The 18,816-nt window shown below is 38.0% G+C and overlaps 1 protein-coding gene across 5 annotated transcripts in view; it reads left to right on the forward strand.

Annotated features, from left to right (window-relative positions):
* Nucleotides 1-3,656: 3,656 nt before the first annotated feature.
* TTK (TTK protein kinase) overlaps nt 3,657-18,816 on the forward strand; it is a 32,342-nt gene continuing 17,182 nt past the window's right edge. For 2 of the 5 annotated variants that reach the window (XM_042016977.1, XM_042016981.1), the window contains exons 1-6: nt 3,657-3,742; nt 5,460-5,629; nt 7,796-7,940; nt 8,216-8,441; nt 12,643-12,749; nt 16,381-16,524. In XM_042016977.1, coding sequence (XP_041872911.1) covers nt 7,796-7,940; nt 8,216-8,441; nt 12,643-12,749; nt 16,381-16,524 — 622 coding nt within the window. In that variant the 5' untranslated portion in view covers nt 3,657-3,742; nt 5,460-5,629. Of the gene's footprint in view, nt 3,820-4,958; nt 4,980-5,459; nt 5,630-6,359; nt 6,424-7,795; nt 7,941-8,215; nt 8,442-12,642; nt 12,750-16,380; nt 16,525-18,816 lie in introns of those variants that run through there. The other 3 variants (XM_042016980.1, XM_042016978.1, XM_042016979.1) reach the window with 3 other exon arrangements.

Consider the following 18,816-nt stretch of genomic DNA (forward strand, 5'->3'; position numbering starts at 1 on the left):
GTAACATAAAATATGATAAAAATAACAATATAATTGTAATGCACAAAGGGAGACAAAAATAAAACAGAGAGAAATAAAACCTAAGCAAACAAAGTGATGCATAATACAATTGCTCACCACCTGCTCACCCTGAGCAGAGATCAAGCCCTTCCAGCCAACTCCTACCAGTTTATATACTGGGCATGATGTTCTCAGATATGGGATATCCCTTTGGCCAGTTTAGCTCAGCTGTCCTGCTCATGCTCCCTCCCAGCTTTTTGTACCGCTCCTCACAGGCAGACTATGAGAAACTGAAAAGTCCTTTACATAGGGTATGCACTACTGAGCAACAAACAAAACATCAGGGTGCTATCAGCATGATTCTCCTACTAAATCCAAAACATGGCACTTTATCAGTTACAAGGAAAAGAATTAACTCTATCCCAGCCAAAACCAGGACAATGTGGCACACAGGAACATGACTGAGTATTGCACCTGCTTTTCTCTGTCTCAGTCTCGTCCATACAGAACCTACCTCTAATTCCTTTTTCTCCATTGGTCCCAGTTTTGATAAATCTACATTTACATCTGGTATGGCTGGCATCATTACCCAAGTAATTTTATACTTCTGTGGTGGTGGTATTCTTGACGTGGTTATGTAGGTGCTCTTTGTGGTGTGTGATCCTGCTACACAAAAGACGACCTTTTCAAAATATTCTGCTTCAAATACCTGTGAAGTGTGGCTGTCCCTCACAACTCCTCCATAACAACATGTGAGATCCAGCCAACTTTCAGTTTGATCTGTAGCTTTCATCAGCTGCTTATAATTTTATGTTCAGCAATTTCTCATTACATTCTCTAGATTTCCATCTCTCCTCAGTCAGTTTAACCTCCATTCAGGCCCTAGCCAAGAGCCCAATCATTTGCCTACAGCCTTAACACCATCTTTGTATCAAGTTAATCAACAAACACTTTAAATCACCTATATAATACTCACACCACTGTTAGAGCCAATCCCTGAGGTCCTTCCTGACATGAACAGCTTGAACACTTCTTATTGACGCTTACTTTTTGAAATCTGTTGATTAGCCAGTTTCTACATCAGTATTTTGTGTGTGTGAAAAACTGTGCATTTTATAGACCTCCAGCAGAAACTGGAATCAGACAACACAAAGAAGCCTGAAAAAACAAGGATTTTCATTATTTTATTGATTGAATATGCCCATCAATATAGAAAAAAGTTTATTTTCCAAGTCCAGTCACAAAGCATGCATCCAATCTGTAACTGAAGAAATGCCATGGGATAAGATCCACTGACACACAAAAACAACAACAAAAAATTACACATAAATCTCAAAGTAATCAGTAGTGACAGGTAGTATGTCATGGAAACATAACATGTAGGAGGATTGGGAATACTAGACCTCTGGTGATTATTTTTTGCTGCTCAAAATCTTAGTAGTTGTTACTTACTCACTGCTTTCAGAACACCTTCTTAGTCGTTGAGGTGACTCTGCCATCTAGAATGTTTGTTTGCTTCTTCTCATGGACATCCATAGATTGTAGCAATGTATTGGGAGTCAGGAATAGTCCAGGTACTCTTAGTTAATGGTGTCCATGAAATACTCAGCAAAGCTTTCTCCAAATGCACTTTCCACCAAATCAGCTACACTGAATGTCTGTCAACAGTTGCAACCAAAGACCTACCTTTTTTTTTTTCCTTCAGATGAGCCTTCATAGGCTTCAGACATTAAACATCAAGTACCCAATTGGGAGGACAGATTAGTGGCTGACAAATTTTCAACCAGAGGAGGAAGACCTCTCTCTTATATCTATCATAGAAAACAGCATAGTGCAGTATAAAGATTCTACCAATGTTTGAAAAATCCTTCGTGACTCACCTGTACCTTTGCTACATTTGGATTTGCAATACCATTACCCAAACTGATATGAAACCCTACCATATGATGAGGTATTTAAAACAATGAAACAAGATTCCCCTGATAGTAACTCATTACAAGAGACTGACCTCTCTCTCCTTTTGTTTGTCATCCAATCTAGTATTTCATTTTGCAATTCACAATTCACTTCTGTCATTCAAAGTGGAATTACCTTTAGGTGGAGACTTCAGTTCATATACTTCTTAAATTCCCTATATATCTATGACTTTGTATTAAATAAAATGAGAAGCATAAGCACTTATAAGCAAATAAAGAATGGTTCTACCAATAATCCAAAAACCACACATATTTTATATTTTGTTGAAGAATACTAAATGGAGGTTCCTTTATTTTTTTCTATGAGTATTACAGCCTTTCTTTCTCTGACTCTTTCTCTTGGTTTTTTTTTTTTTTTCCCCCCAAGATCAATCCCATTTTCTTTCTCCTATTTATTTTGGTTTTGCCAGGAATCTATATGGTATAAAGATTTCTTGTCCTACCTACAGAAATTAAATGATAGCTCCTTATGGCATTATTCACTTACTAGAACAATACAACTTTCATCGCCTTTGATCCCTTTAAAACTCCTGCTAATAAAATAATCTCTCTCTATGTCCCTCCCAAGTGAAGACAGATGCAGAGCAGATTCATGCACTTTGTGCTGTTTCTTTACATTTTCACTAGATTTGGATTCTGCTGGAACATAAGAACACCAACACAACAAAGCCAACAAAAATGTGTATATGCAAGGAGGAGTAAGGCAATGCTGGGAAAATATCCTCTCACTTAGCCTTAGCTGAGAGTCAGAATTACTCTTTACTTAACAGAGAAACACAGGGACCTCCATGGGATCATCCATTACATTCTAAAAAGATGTTTGGATTAAATGTCCTTGTTGAAATCTTTTTGTTGAGTATAGAGTGAGCCTGTATCACTAGATTAGATGAGATACTTAAGATGTAGATGAATAAAGAAGAATAAGATAAATTTCAATGAAAGGCCAGTGTAGGTATCTTAATATCAATACATCATGGGATGTTTATGGCAAGTGAATGATTAGCAACTTATCAAATTTAGCAAATTATCCAATTATCAAACAAATCAAATCTGATTTTTATCATGTGCTAACAGTATTGAAAATATAATATTATAAGCATAATATTGAATATAAGCATCAGAAGAAGCCTACAGCTGAAAAGAACACAAATTATTGTGTACAGCCAGAACGCAAACCGAGAGGCCGAACTGTTCCGCTTACTGCGTTTGCATTACTATAATCCACGAAGAACGGGCCAGCTCAGAGAAGGAGCTGCTTTTAGCAGCCTTAGGCACACTGCAGATATGGGATCGGCTTATGAAGGATCCCTCGGAGGAAAAGGAAGAGGGGAGACGTAACCTTAAGGAGCTGGTCAGGACACACAGACCCCGCTATTCCGTTACAGCTAAATGAAGCCTGAAATCATAATCGGCTATGGCCAAGGGAAGAAAGCATTTCCAGATACATAGTTCAGGTAAGTGGGTGCTACCCCACTCCCGCGCCCCCACCCATAACCAGGAGCGGGCCGCGGCCGCCCCAGCGCGCCTGCGCACGCGCACCGCCCCTCGGGGCCCACAAGGCGCTGGGACCCGCGGCCGGCGCAGCCACCAGCCAATGAGCGAGCGGGGCTCCTGCGTTTCCCTCCCGCGGCCAATCAGCGCTCGCTGCCTCCCGCCTCCCGACCAATGGGAAGGGCGCTCTTGGGGCGTGGGTCGCATTCAAACCGGGGGCAGCGCGCGGACGCGCTCGGTGCGAGCCGCGTCCCGGCCCCGCGGCGGCGGCCTCGGTGAGGGCGGCTGGACTGGGCCGGGAAAGGCGACGGGGGTGAGGGAACCGGGCCGGGGAGCAGCGGAGTGAGGGAGGGTAGGTGGGGGGGCCGGGGGGCAGCAGGGGTGCTGGTCGGCGGTGAGGCCGCAGGGGAGCTGTGGCTTCGCTGGGCTTTCGCCCCTGAGGGCGGGGGAACCTGGTTGCGTCTGCTCGTCTCCGTCGCCGCCTCACCGTCTTTGTTTATGCCACATTGCCTCACCTGCTCCGGTGCTGTTCAGTCTCTCTCTTACTTAGCTCTATTTTGCATCTTCGAGTCTTATGCTTTCTGTGTCTTACGTTAGATTTTAATATTTTTCTATTTTTCTTCGCTAGTGTTGCTAATTTTTTTAAATCGACAGCGCTTTTTCTTAGTTTTGGGAGTTTTTGTTTTCCTTTTAAGAAAATCCTGATTTAGGACTTGTAAACAAAGCCAAAGAAAAATTATGTACTTGTATAGATTGTATTTTTTAAAGCCTGGGTAGATGCTTCAGAAACCTGTGTCATTTTACCTCTCCTTCGTAGAGGACTTAAAAGTTCTTCATCGTATACTATCTTGGCATTAGTAGATGCTTTAATCAGGCAGAGGAACAGAGCTAAACAACTATTCAAGACAACAATGTAGCTACAATGGTGTTGACATATAATGAAAATATAGATAATAGGGTAATGTTAATTTCGTTTACTAGACAGATCAATTCACTTGGTGGATAAAAGCCAGGTAAACTCTTGGGTGCTTGCTTAAAGTTCTTACTGCACTCTGCAGCTCTTTGAGTAGACAGAAGCAAAATATCACTAGATTCCAGGGATAGGAACAGTGCATCTTTTTATTCAATAGTTAAATAATATTTTCAAACTTTCTTAAAATTTGCACTTGAGGAAAAACTTTATCTGTCTTCATTTGGAAACAGAACAAGTAATGTAGTACAGCAAATACAGTATTTCAAGACTGGATGCTGGTACTTCTTTTTATTATCAGTGACTATTTTTGAGTGTGTTAGACGTGGAATCTTATCACCAACCTGTACTGCCACTTCATTTGTTTGCTGCTTTCAAGTCTCTGTCCTTTGGCTCCTTATTTTGTGGGCTGAAGTTACTTTAACTTCTACACTTTATTTAGAAGTAGTTCTATATCTTCCTGATCTTTGCATTATGTGTTCTCCCTGTTCCCTGCTTTCCTGTCCCCAGCCTTCTCTCCTGTAGGCATTTCTAGATCTCAGGTATGCTGCGGTATAGCTGTTGCAGTTACAACCTCAGTTCCTATTCGGTGCCTATGTAACAGCATTGGGTATTTGCTGTTGTCAGATTTTGAAAATATATATCTATACACCAGGGTAATTAATGGCAAATGATTTAAGAGTAATTATGCAGCAGATTAAGAAAATACGAACCTCTGAATACTTGCTTATGGTTGAACATTGGCATGAGCAGAAAGATTACTGGCAAATCATGACAATATGTAGATGAATATGCCCTTAGTGTACTTTTTAGTTTCTAAATGTCACAGCAAGCTAATACATTTGGAAGTGCTTGTCCTCATTCAAAAAGTTTTCTTTAAGCTTTTTTTGTTCTGTTTTTATTACTAACTAGGAATAGTTTAATTGATTTTAATGAAAACTGTATTTCTGGGATATCACGAAAATTAGGCAAGCTTGCAGGGTAAGCTTTCAAGGTTTAAGCCATCAATTTTTGATCCACAGGAACTTCTTCAGGATGGAGAGCTACATTTCTTGCCTTTGGGTTCTTGGGATCATCTGAGGTAGTCTGACCCTCATCCATCTTACCTTTTTGACAAGGCATATCCATTCTTCAGGAGAGTTTTTCTCCATAGCACATCAAACCTTGAGCACTTAAGCAGACCACCATAAATGTAAGTTTGATATTTACTGTTGAGACTTAAAATCTAATTTATACAGAAATGTATTTTTCTTTTTGTCTACTGCATTTGGGAAGCTATCACTGCAGGAAGAATTACGAACCTTTGACACTGGTGAGGAAAATGTAAAGACTATGTTTAAGAAATCCCAAATCCACCTGGGAGTTGTTAGCAATTACAGTTGTCATGAGATATTGTGTATTAACATGAGGTAAATTTCTTTTGATGTCTTGGTGCTTCAGGTTCTGGAGAAGCTGACTACTTCATGCATAATTTGAGGGAATGGGTACTGTTCAGAAACAGATCTCTGATGAATAGTCTCACCCATAAAGAGGAGATTTGGGTATCTGATTTCCTGTAGCCCCTTCGACTGTATCTTTAAAAGGCAAAACTGCAATGTGTACCAAAACTTTCCTTATGAAGTAAATCAGTATCATCTGTATCACCTATGTAATTTTTAGCAGTACGATCCCCAAAAGATGGGACAGTTTACAGACCTGCTCTCAGAACAGCCTAAATTGACTCTTAGGGAGAAATAGATATTAAAGCAAGTTCCAAACAAGCATTGAAATTAAAATTTATTCAGCATACATTTTTGAATATAAATGAGAGGAGGGCTCCTTCTTTTGTCTCTGTTCTGTGAAACAAAAATTGTATTTCAGATACTACTGATTTAGCATACAGTCTTTAGCTTTCATAGGTTTTTGGGCTTTTTTCATTGTAGGTCTTGCTTGAGGCTATTTGAGTGTCTCTCCAGACCCTTAAGGTGCTGAGGACTCGTCGTAGTGGTAACGTAGATGGTGCTTTTGGTGGATTAAGTCTTGGAATTTGCACAGTGAAACTGTATTTGAACCTACAAAAGAGCACCTATATAGACAAGAGCAGGCATGATATTCTTGGTGGGCCATATCTAGTTCAGGATGAACATGAAATATGCCTACTTTTGCCTTGTATACCTTTGCATGCTAGCTCTTGTAAGCATGATAATCCTTCTGATTTGTGGTCTCTATTTGGGGAAAGCTGGGAGTCTAGTGCTTTTAGACATGCCAGCTTCTGGTGCATAATGCTCTAAAAGTTATTTGTGAGACTTCCTGAGAGTGGTGCCTGATGTATTTTTTAGGTAGTGGCGTTAAAGGTAGATAAACTTTATTCCATTCAATTCCTTCTCTATCAATAATTCACCTAAAAATAGATCTAAAGTTTCTGAGCCCTCCAGCAACTTTTGTTGATTTGTTATAGACAAGTACAAAAGGAACAAAGACGAACATTTCACTGTAGAAGTAAAGTTAGTCTTTCTTTGAGCCTATTTAGTCTGCCTGAAGTGTGTTACTTTCCCTATTTCTGGGCCCAACTTCACAGTAATTAGGAAGTCAAATCCCCTGAACATGCACTAAATTCACCACAGTTCTTAGTAAAATTCTCATGTTCGTTAGATGCATGGAACATGGATGTGGGAAAAGCTGTTTATTGTAGGCAAAAAAGGAAGAAATCATTAGGGTTTTTTTAGTTTATTTTAGCAGTCTTGCTCTGCTCTGATTGCCTAGATTCTTCTCTCTCAGCTGTATACATGTATTATCTCAGCTGATGGTAAACTGTTAGAACATTGAGGACTTGGCGTAAGTTTCTTATAAGAAGTCTTTGAATCTCTAAATCTCCTTTTAGAAGCTTAAAAATAGGTGTCACTTGTCTTTCTCCTTTGAGCAGAGGAGAATGTGAATTCTTTTCTGCTTAGCCCACTGTGAAAACTGTAACCTGTGGCAAGGAGCTTGGATTAACATTGTGTGCTAAACTAAAGCCAGCCTAATTATGAGTTCAGAATGTGATTTAATGCAACAGACTGGAAGCTGTTTCAGACAATGCATCCTACACTATTCAAATGCTGGATATACCTTATTGGAAAGGGCTACTGTGAAGCATGGATTAGGATTTGGGTGGATCAGTTAAGTACCGATTCTTTTTATTTGTCCAAGTTGTCTTCTGTGAAGAAGCTTACTTGTATAACTACGTTGACAAGGGCTTAAGTAGAGTATTGGTTACATCATGTGGTTGAGTCTCAAGCTGCAAATGATACTTGAGAGGCTTTCACAGGGTAATTCCAATCAAAATGAGCTACAACAGGGTTCTTCAGTAACTTCACTGTTTTTAACCTCGTGCCTGCAGATGGAGGAGACAGACCTGAGTGAAAGAGGATTGCCGCAGATAACGTCAATCATGAATAGAGTTAGAAACTTGAAAAACAAATACAGAAATGAAGAGAATATCACAGATGAGTTTAACTATGCTAAAATCTCAGCTGATACAACAGGTATTTGGTTTTGTTATTCTACTGTCACTTACGCAAAAGATCTTAACTTAGACTGAGTGTAAGAACCATTAACTGAAAGGGTTTCAAGTTTAGTGTTTCTTCAGTATTAATGACCACAAAGTAAATTTCGTCTCTCTTTCTTTCTTAGCTGTGTTGCTTTAATCTTGTTTAAAAAATAGTCTGTAACTATCTTGCATGAAAGCTTACAAAAAGTGTTTCCTTCTGTACATGTTTGCTGCTATTTTAATCAATCTCCTGTTTTGTTTTTCTGTCAGATAACTCTGGAACTGTTAATCAAATAATGATGACAAGAAATAATCCAGAAGATTGGCTATGTTTTTTGCTTAAACTAGAGAAAAAGGGTGTTCCTCAGATGGATGTTAGCCTACTCAATAGACTTATTGGTCGTTACAGTCAAGCGGTGACTGCATTACCTGCAGAAAAGCACAGTCAAGATGAGAGCTATGCTCGCATCCTTGTGAGATTTGCCGAGTTGAAAGCGTAAGTATAAGTTTTCAATAGAAGAACTCATCATTCTGTGTTTGAATTAAGATAAGAATACCTTGTTTTGTTAGTGTTTTCTGCAACACATTATTATTTTGAGCGTGGATGTTTTTATTCTGGGTCCTTGAAGGTACGTTGCTTTGTTTAGTCAGCTTATCTGTTGTCTCCACAGTACTTGCATTTTTTGTATGTGCTAATAAGCATGATTGTTTAGAGTTATTTGATTTAGAGATGTTAGCACACTTCTCGTTTTTTCTTGGTTCTCTATGTAAGGTACAAGTTGAGGTACATGAGTTCCTCTTCTGAGCTTTATTTCAGTATGCTTTCTCTCTTACTAGAAAAGACTTATCACAGTTTAAATTAGCTGCCTTAGGATAGGCAGAATGTCTCAGAACATCATTCTCTAGTTCCATACTTTGAAAATTAGTTTTGGTTGTGGTCATTTATTGTTTTATTCGGCCCAAATTTGAACAGTGTGGTTATTCAGATGTGTTCAGACATAGTTTGGGACAGGGTTATAATTAGTATTAGGGGTTCTTTTGTCACTTGAAATACCATTACAGCAAATATTTTGATGAAGAGCTGTATTTAAACAATGCACCAATCTAAAAATTAGAGCCTAGCAAGTGATCTGCCAGTGAACATAGCTAATCTTGTATATTCGTTCCCTATTTGACTTTTTGGCATATGGTTTCACTTGCAGGATGACAAGTGTCTAGTTCTCTGTACTGTCATTTGCATGGATCTTGCTGCATCACTGTTACTGAAAGCATACAGTGAAAGTAATCTGTTGAATCTCCTGTTGAGAAACAGGAGTGAATAATGACCTTGTGAATCTTTAGTATCTTGAAGAGGGAAAGTGTTTTTGTGTAGGTAAAGAATCTCTTCCAGGAAGGTTTAAAGAAACATTGCAAGATGGCATTCTCATTCAAAGGCTAATTGCTTTTCTTCAGAGCAGGAACTGTGTAACATAGGCTTCTGGACTGTAGTCTCTGGAAATTCTTTTCCAGAATAGTGATCAAGTCACATCTGTTATCTCACTGTAGGAGAGTTTTAAGTTCAGAAAGATTGTTTCTTACCTCCCTAATCACTTGAACCTATTTTCACTTGATCTTTAGAGCATGGTTTGAAAGGTGGATACTTTCAAGATGTGTACTAAAGCTATGTTCATCATATGTGTGATGTATTGCAGAAAGCAAAACCAAAGGTGCTGTCAGTAGCTTGTTAATTCCTTAATAGTATGAACAGTTCAGTTTTAGTGGTGTCTCACGAAATGTCTTTAGTGGTTTCACTGCTACAGCTCTAGGGACCTTCTTGGAAGAGTAGTCTGTCTTGTTTCAGTATTGACATGCACTCTACAGCTGTACTAAAATAATTTCTACTTTAGTAGCCAGCATTATTGTAGAATCTCCCTATCTCACTAGGTAGCTCAGATCTGCTCTTTTTGTTTTCTGCTGCATATTTTTTAATTGGCAAATATCAGTCATATGTTTGACTTGCCTAGTGATTTTTTTTTAAAAAGATGAACAACCCACTCCAAACACCTTTTAAAAATTGTGTCCACCAAAATCTTATATAGCATCAATTCCAATGGAACTTCACTATAAGCATCTCCCTAAATGATGATTCCTCATTTGGAAATTACTTTCAGATACTAGCTTGTTCTTAATCATTTATTATAAGCTAATACTTCCTTGTCCACAGTGGCATATAATATCAAGTATTTATATGAAACTACATTTATGAGCTACATCTGTAATCACACCAGCAAAGAAATTGCTTTTGGCTGATTGGACCTAAAAACCAACAATGTTGATTGTCTGTAGTTTTTGGAGATTAATCTTAAGTTAATCAGTGACTACTTACTTGGATCTTTTGTGTTTGGCATACTTACTTACTGCTCATAACTTTTTCTCATTGCTCATAATTTTTTTCAAAATTTCCCTGGTGTTCTACACTCTACCTTCTCTGTTCCTGGCTGTCAGTTTGTGTAGTACTATATATTTGTCTGTGTTTGGTTTTAGCTTCTGTTAAAGAAAATCCTCTTACCACTTTGTAGAGTGCTTCTGGTTTATTTTTTTAGCTATTGTAAGTAAAGCAATACTGATACTGCAGGTTAAGTGACATTGATAGGTGCTCTGATGATACTACCTTTGGTGGGAGAAGAAATGTGCTTTTCAGTAGAATTGTTTGCTGTTCTCCCAAATGTTCCACCTAAACAAGGTGGAAAAGCAAGTCAGCATCACAGACTTCAGAAGCAGTGGCAATGGCTTGAGATTTAAGTATCTACTGCCATCAAGACTGTTTTGTTCTGATTGTAGAATTGTAGAATGTTAAGCGATTGGAGTGGATCTTAAAGATGATCTAGTCCCAACGCCTCCTGCCATAGACAGCGATACCTACCCCTAGACCAGGTTGCTCAAGAACTTTTCCAGCCTGGCCTTGAATGCTTCCAGAGTTGGGGCATCCACAACCTCCTTGGGCAGTCTGTTCTAGGGTCTTACCACCCTCACAGTAAAGAATTTCTGCCTCATACCTACTAAATTTCCCCTTTCATTTTGTACCCATTTTTCCTAGTTCTACCACTAGAGTTCCTGACAATAAGTCCTTTTCTGGCTTCCCTGCAGGCCCCCTTCAGATACTGGGAGTTTGCTGTGAGGTCTCCATGCAACCTTCTCTTTTCCAGGTGAACAGCCCCAACTTTCCCAGCCCATCCTCATAGGAGAGGTGCTCCAGCTGCCTAATCATCTTTGTGGCCCTTGTCTGGATTTGTGTCAACAGGTCCCTGTTCTTTTTATGTTGGGGGTCCCAGAGCTGAATGCAGTGTCTCAGGTGTGATCTCCCAAGAGCAGGGGGAAAGAATCGCCTCCTCTGACCTGCTGACCACGCTCCTTTTGGTGCAGCCCAGGATTCTGTTTGGCTTTTGGGGCTGTGAGTGCACACTGCTGGCTCGTGTTGACTTTTTTATCAGCCATCACCCCTAAGTCTTTCTCCCCAAGCCTGCTCTCAATCACTTGTCTGTGCAACCTGTAGGTGAGAAACTGGATTATTCCATTCTTGGCACTGGACCTTTTTTGTCCTGGTATCTTCCTTAGCTGTAGTCTGGCTGTGCCAATACCTTTTAACCTATTATGATACCAAGGTTGTCTGAAGAAACCTTGAGTGTGCTCTGAAACAGTTGAAGACAAACAATGCTTCTCTGTCTGATTTTCTGTACTGTACATTAGCAATGCCAGGCCTGCTCTCATGGAATGCTTCTGGCTGTAGCACAGTGCCACCAAGCGTGTGGCACTTGGTGCCTGTTGCTAGTGTTAGGTCTTGTTCAGTGTATTGCTATCCAAGCTGTTGCTGCTTGCTACAGGAACTTAAATTTTAACAAACTCTTTGAGAGCAAATGTGCTACATCATAGCTTAATTTCTCTTGCTCAGACTTTGCCTGCAGGTGGGTTATTCTGTGCCTGTCCTATTGCTTTGGATGGGCAGAGCTGAGTTCAGTAAACCTACATGACTCTAGTAACATGCCTAAACTATGAGAAACTTCTCTCATTCAAAATTCCTCAGAATTCTACTGAAAATTTGTTCTTTACCTTTCCATGTTGTATTTTTCTGTACTTTTATTTTGAGCCATGGTCATAATCTTTCGCTCTCCTCACTTCTAAGTGGTACCTTTGCTTACCTGTTGAGTCAAGGGGGAACTTTGGAGAGAGTTCCTTTATGTCTTGATTATGGATGTTGCTGGTAAAAGTGTTAGGCTCCTTTCTCTTTACATCTGTTGAAATGTAACATTAATGTATTTCATAGTGATGTAGACTTAGGCCTTTTGTATCTTGACTGGTATTTACTTAGGCTGTAGTTCCTCTTGAATGTTTAAACATTGGTGTGCTGTGTGCAAGCATTAACCTACTCAGCAATCTGTGGCTGAATGTAACACTAGGATTAAAATTGCCAATAGTAAATGAAGTGTCTTAAGGATTTAGTCCTGTAGGTTTTGGGAAGGTTCAGCTTTATCTTTCAGTTATTAGAATTTTAAGATTCTTTGCTTATTTGTAGTTCACTGATTGCTTTGAGAAGGAGGAAAATCTTTAGACTGTAGGTGGATTGCTTTTTTGAAGCTGTCTAAAGGCTTCATCCAGCACACTGAACTTCATCCTTCTCAGGCTCTTCACCTTGTGTAACTATGAATATGCTGTCTTTACAGTCTTCAAGATCCAGAGGAGGCACGGGACCAATTTCATCTGGCCAGACTGAACTGCAAGAAATTTGCTTTTGTGCATGTGGCTTTTGCACAGTTTGAGCTATCACAAGGTGTGTTAAAAAAAAAACAAACAAAAAAAACCCACAAAAAAACCACCAAACCCAACAACTTGCTTGGTGTTGCTGTTCTGTGTTGTTCTCAGTTTGGTTGTTTTAAACTTCTGCTCCCTTACATAATTTGTAAGGAAACAATAAGTATTAAATCAGAAAGGAAAAAAAACCTGGATTTTTTTCTTTGATTGAAATTTACTGAGAACATGTGTTCACTCTTAAAATGAAAATATACACACAATTCATTGGGTTTTTTTGTTTTTAGAAATAACTTTCAAACCAGGTGAAAATTGTTAATTGCTTCTACTTTTTTAATTTAGATCTTGCAGTGGAAGGCTTTTGTGTAAGGCTCTTGCTTTGAAAAGTGATGCTCAAATACTTTGCTTGCTTGTGGAGGAAATTCTGTCTTCTTCCAAACAGCATGTATAGACTATGTTTTTTATTAAACCAAAATACACTGTCAATATGCTATTTGGTTGCCCCTGGTACTCGATAGCAATGCTGTGTTGGCTGCCCATAAGCTTGTATTTTTGGGTGTCTCTTCTTTGGTTTCCATGGGTGATTTGACCAACAATCTATGTCACCCTGTTTATTTCTTCCTTTGACAGTTTGCTCTGTACAGAAAGGCAAGCTCATTCCATGAAAGCTGTTTTTTCTTATTTAAATGGAAAGGACTTGATGGATATATTTTGAGTTTTGTGATTTGTTTTCCTTCATGGTTTTTTCAGTATTGTGCAAGTTTTTGTATACTGCCTAGTAGGAGAAATTCTCCCCGAACTTAGCTACACTAAATCTGTCTGTTCTACACTCTAGATTCCAAATACATTTTATTAGTTATTCCTTTCTTCACTTCTGTTTATTTTCCACTGGTAGTGGTTTTGTCTATACATTTTTGCTCCAGTACTACTACTTAACTGTAATTTAGGATACAGTTTAGATGTTCAAAGTGTGGGGCATGAGGCAGAGCCATTTTGTTAGTCAATAAGTAGATACTCATTTGTCTCCTCAGATTTTCCAGTTTTTCTTAACTGATAAGCTAATTGGTAATGGAGCAGGAAAGGCTGTGAACCACCCCCCACTCAGAAGTATGTGCTATGTAAAATAATTGACAGTGGAAGTTTTATGAATGACTCCTGTACAGGGTGGGGAAAAGAAGACAAAAATCTGTGTTTGTGTCTTGAAATTACACAGTTTCTGTGTTATGTATAAGTCAAGTTATCTGACCATTCTTGTACTAATATAAACTTGTGGTATTGAATTTCTAAACAGTAGTAAAAAGAAGCTAATAATTTATTTACTGAGCATTGGATGTTTATTTAAACAGATAATTAAACACTAATACTGCAATAACAAAGATATTGTTAAATAAGTGTAACAATACCTATTGTGTAATTTAATAAAGTGTAGAAATGTTGCTACAGGTTACCAATGACTAAATTCATCCTGTAGCTATGGGATGTGTTCATGCAATAGTTTCTTACTTTGACAGCAAGTAATCAACCTAAAATGAAGTCCTAATCCCAAAGCAAATAAGCCAGTTATGATCGGCTTTGTTCTATCTGCAGTGTGCTCTCTGATTTGGATCTGTTACCCTTGAGCTGATCTAGGTGTCCTTTGGTAATGTGTATGGAGCTACAGTATCCCTGCTGGGTGCTTCAAAGAGGATTAGTGGAACATGTGAGTTGTATATTGTTACTTAAGAGTGCTGTTCCTTTTTCACTGTGTCCACTTAGACCAGAGGCAAAGGAGGAGGGTAGTGCTTTGTTACTTTTTCATCCCAGTGATTTCAGCAGTGCTTGGCACACCTGTCAGTATTTCCTTTTGCATTAAGAAGAAAAAGTTAATTGCATATTCTCTTCCTTAGCTCACAGTTTTGCTCAAGATAAAAGCTCAAGTTGAAATTGTGAAATTAGACTTGGCAAATTGATGTTGATTTCTTAATAATTGAATATCAGTGACCTGGAAATGGAGTGACACAATAAAGGTGCCATTCTGTTTTTGTGGCTTTTTTTTTTTTTTTTCTTAAATACTGACTACAATTTCATTTAAATACCTCAGATGAGGAGCTCTCTTTATTTGGGTACCTTGGGTGGTGTACTTGAAGATAATTTGCTGTGAATTGGTCAGAACTCATGACTGTTGATAAAACTCTGCTCTTGGTTTTTTCAAATCTTATGCTAAGGTGGTTGGTTCAGGCTTTTAGTATGTGATGGACTGACTGAAACTCAGAAATACTTCTGGCTTTACTTTTTATCTTGGATCCTCATCTGTTAAAGAGGATGAAGCAGTTAATTTTTCACATACATGTTTTGGTGTCATGCTCTTTCTTACTCAATGAGGCACATAATACTAGGAAGAATTACTTTCGAGTAGCAGGTCTTATTGAAGCAATGTGTGGTTACTAAATATAGCCAAAGGTAGAATCACAGAATGCTGTTTAAGGATTCTTAAAGCCTATCCACTTGCTAATGATTTGGAGAAAAAACAGTATTTGACTATATGGTTAAAAACCAAATTCTAACAAATTAGCACGAAATTGATTTAAATGAAATTATAGGTCGTCTAATTTTGGTGTTTCCTTGCTCCAGTGTCTGACATCATCCATTTAATATTCTTATAATAGGTTACTTAAAGCATAAGTTCCTGATACCTACACTACACTTCCACCAGCCTGAGCTGCTGGCAACACTGATGTCTAACTTAATTTACAAAAGGAGTTTTGAGTGCTGCGGACATATTGCTCTTAATATACTTTTATATGTTATAAGGAATATACTTATATATATGTGGCATGTATGTAAGAACAAAGTGGTTTATGTTTTGCTGCTTTGGAATGGAAGAAGAGCATTTGGGATTTCAGGGGCTTTGACAACTGTAGCAAAACATTGCATCATTTTGCCCAGATGCTCTTTAAACCGAGGAAAGTATCATGGTTACAGTACACTTTTTTCTTTATTTGACTTTACTTTTTCTAATAGATGCCTGTGTACCTGTTGATGTATGTAAATTGACTGCTTCAATATGTTTTGTTAAAGCACTCCCTTTTCTATCCCAGCTCTCTTCAAAGTTACCTGTTTATGGCATTTAGTAATGTCTAAACCTGCAATGAAAAAATATCCTTGCTTTTCTCTCCTCTTTTCTTAACTGTAATGCTGTCCAGAGTAGTGATGTTTTACTTAACAACATCTGGGTTTAAATTTGGTTTTTATTAAGTGCATTACAGATGTTTTATAATATATGCATAATAAAATTTTTATCTGGTCAGATCTGAATGGAAGTTCATAAAGGTCATGTTTCCTTGCTGATACTACAGAAAAAATGTATTTTGGAATGTGTTGTATTTTCTTACAGTTCCTATAACATTAAAAAAATACTGAGAATGCATATTTTATGACTTGGTATTCGACTTAATGTGAAAAATTGACTTGTGTGATTCACTTCTAACTATTTCTGGGCAGTTTCCTTAAATGGCAATGTAAGGGGAAAAGTCCCTAATGAACAATGGCTTCATAGAAGGATGCAAAGTGAATATAAGACAACATGAATGTAACCATCTCCTTAAAAAAATATTGTCCTAGTGTAATTGTTTTTTTTACTTCTGTGATTTCTAACTCTGTTTCTTACTACTTAGCAAATGAGAAGAAGTGTAAGCAGATCCTTCAGAAAGCTGTGGAGTGCTCTGCTGTTCCCCTGGAACTGTTGGAAACTGCTCTGCAAAACTTTCATTTGAAAAAAAAGCAGTTACTTTCAGATGAGGAGAAGGAGAACTTGGCAGGTAATTGCAGTTTCTTAAAATATTGGTTGAGTTTATGCATAATGTGATTCTGGACTGGAAAAAAAGTCACTGGTGTTTGTCCCTTCCAGATACAAACTCAGAATCTCTATTGTCCAATAAACAGATATATTTATCTATATTATGAATCTTATTCCTTCAGTGCTTGTTTTCATCTTCAGTGCAGTGACTGTAGTTTGCAGGAGTTGTGGGATGGTAGATTCTGTAATTCTGCAGAGGGTGTTCCTCTGACTGTCATCAGGCATTTGTAGTTTGTAATAGAGACTTACAGCTGGAAGTGTGAAGTAAGAGCTACTGTTGGTTGAGAAGAATTAGAACTGAAACATACAGATTACGCTATACATATATAGGTTGCTTCGAGGTATATCTTGGGACAGACTGGGGAAGCCTTGACAGTCATTTCAGTGAAGTCAAATCTAGGAAAAATAATCCATTTCAACTTTATTTTACAGATGGACAAAACCTGTCTATCAGTACAAAACTGAAGCGCTTGGCTGTATCGTAAATCCTAAGTGATCCTTATTGCTGGGTATATAACTTCAAAAAGGGAACAGTTATTTCTTGAAGTTTTCAATAGATAAATTCATTTGGAATGGAATTGAACAAAAAATATGGTTGACTTCAGGATTGAAGTGTGTGCAGCTAACCATTTCAAGAGTGATGTCTAGGACTTCCATATTTTTTCATTTTATAAGGACAGAATTAATGTAAAATAGGTCTGATTTAATTTCCTTATCTTCAGGAATGGTGTTTGAGATTTGCCTGGCACCTATTGAATCAACCTTTGAGTGAAACACTAGCTGGGGGTGAACACTTTTAATAGTATTCAGCTATGGCATTAATTTTTAATGAACTTTATTTTCTGTCTTATTCTGTTTACCATTTATCATCATGGATATAGGCATCGTAAGTGCCACTGCTGATGTACTGGGCCACAGGAGAATGTCTTGTAGAGTATCAATATCCTTCATGGATTGTACAGTTTCTCGCTGACATTGACTTGCTGCTGCAGAGCAAAGGCAATACCTGTGAGAATGCATGGCAAAACCCTGCCTGCTAGTTAGGAAGCAGTGAACTTTTGGGGCAAGAGTAGGCTCATTTATTTTTTCATATATATGAGTTTGTAATTAGGTATTTAAAAAATGCTAACTATTAATTCAGTTATTTAAAGATTAAAGTTTAAAAGGTAAATAACACCAGACTTGAAATATCTCAAACTCTGGGACATGCATGGCCTAAATCACTGAATTTGGCTTTAAATGAATTTGTATGGCCCTCTGGAACAGCAGAGGCTATTTTAGTGTATTAGCATTTAGCTCTTTTCTGTTTTGTATTTCCATTTGAAGAGCTGCTTTTGAAAGTTTTTTTATTTGGAAATATGAATGCTGTATATGTAAATGCATTTGTTCACAGCTTCAAAAGATTGCTTTTGACAGTTGCGTGCAGTTTGTGTTGTGATGCAAATATAAACCATGCATCAAGTCTAGAAACCTTTAATTCCTTCTTCTCTTTCATTCATGCACAGCAATCTAAAGTATTTGACATACCAACTGCAATCAAACACAGTTGGGAAAAAGTAATTTAGTATTTAAGAAAGGTAGATCACAGAATCATGTTAGAATCATTTTGGTTGGAAAAGACCCTTAGGTCGTGGGGTCCAGCTGTGCTCAGGACTATCATGAGAAGCAGATAGGCTGTCTCAGACTGTGAAGAAATGAAAGTATTGTAGATCACCAGCTGGATGTGAGAGTCCAGTGGCAGGCTTGGTGGTAAAAAAAAAAAACAAACAACTTTGTTTAGAAAAAGTGTGGTAAGCATTCGTGAGATGATGATGGTCCTGGGTCCCTAATAAAACTACATTGTGCATTGAAGCCCTTTTTTATTTAAATGAGTAGTTAAGTCTATTGGCGTAAGTAGTTTATAAAACATTAGGTATTAAAAATAAGCAATACCTCACTGTTCATCTGCCAGAAGTCTGACTTCTGGCTGAAAGTAGAAGGGGAATATGGGAGAATTCAAAAGAAAAGTAAAATTTGTTTTAATGAACTGATACAAATTTAAAAATGCTGAGATAAATACTATATTAAAAAGTCCTTAAATTGTGATTTCTTGGAATGCTGTGGATGGCCATGAATTTTGTTGGTGAAGCAGATAATTTCCTATACTGGTGGAACACAAGGCCTATGTGATGTAGAAGTATAATATCTTAGAATTGTTGTATGGTTTGGGTTGGAAGAGACATTGAAGATCATCTAGTTCTGAGCCCCTGCTATG

Source organism: Corvus kubaryi, unplaced genomic scaffold, assembly GCF_017639235.1.
Source record: "Corvus kubaryi isolate FWS band 111438036 unplaced genomic scaffold, C.kubaryi_AGA036_p1.0 split3-73, whole genome shotgun sequence".
NCBI lineage: Eukaryota > Metazoa > Chordata > Aves > Passeriformes > Corvidae > Corvus > Corvus kubaryi.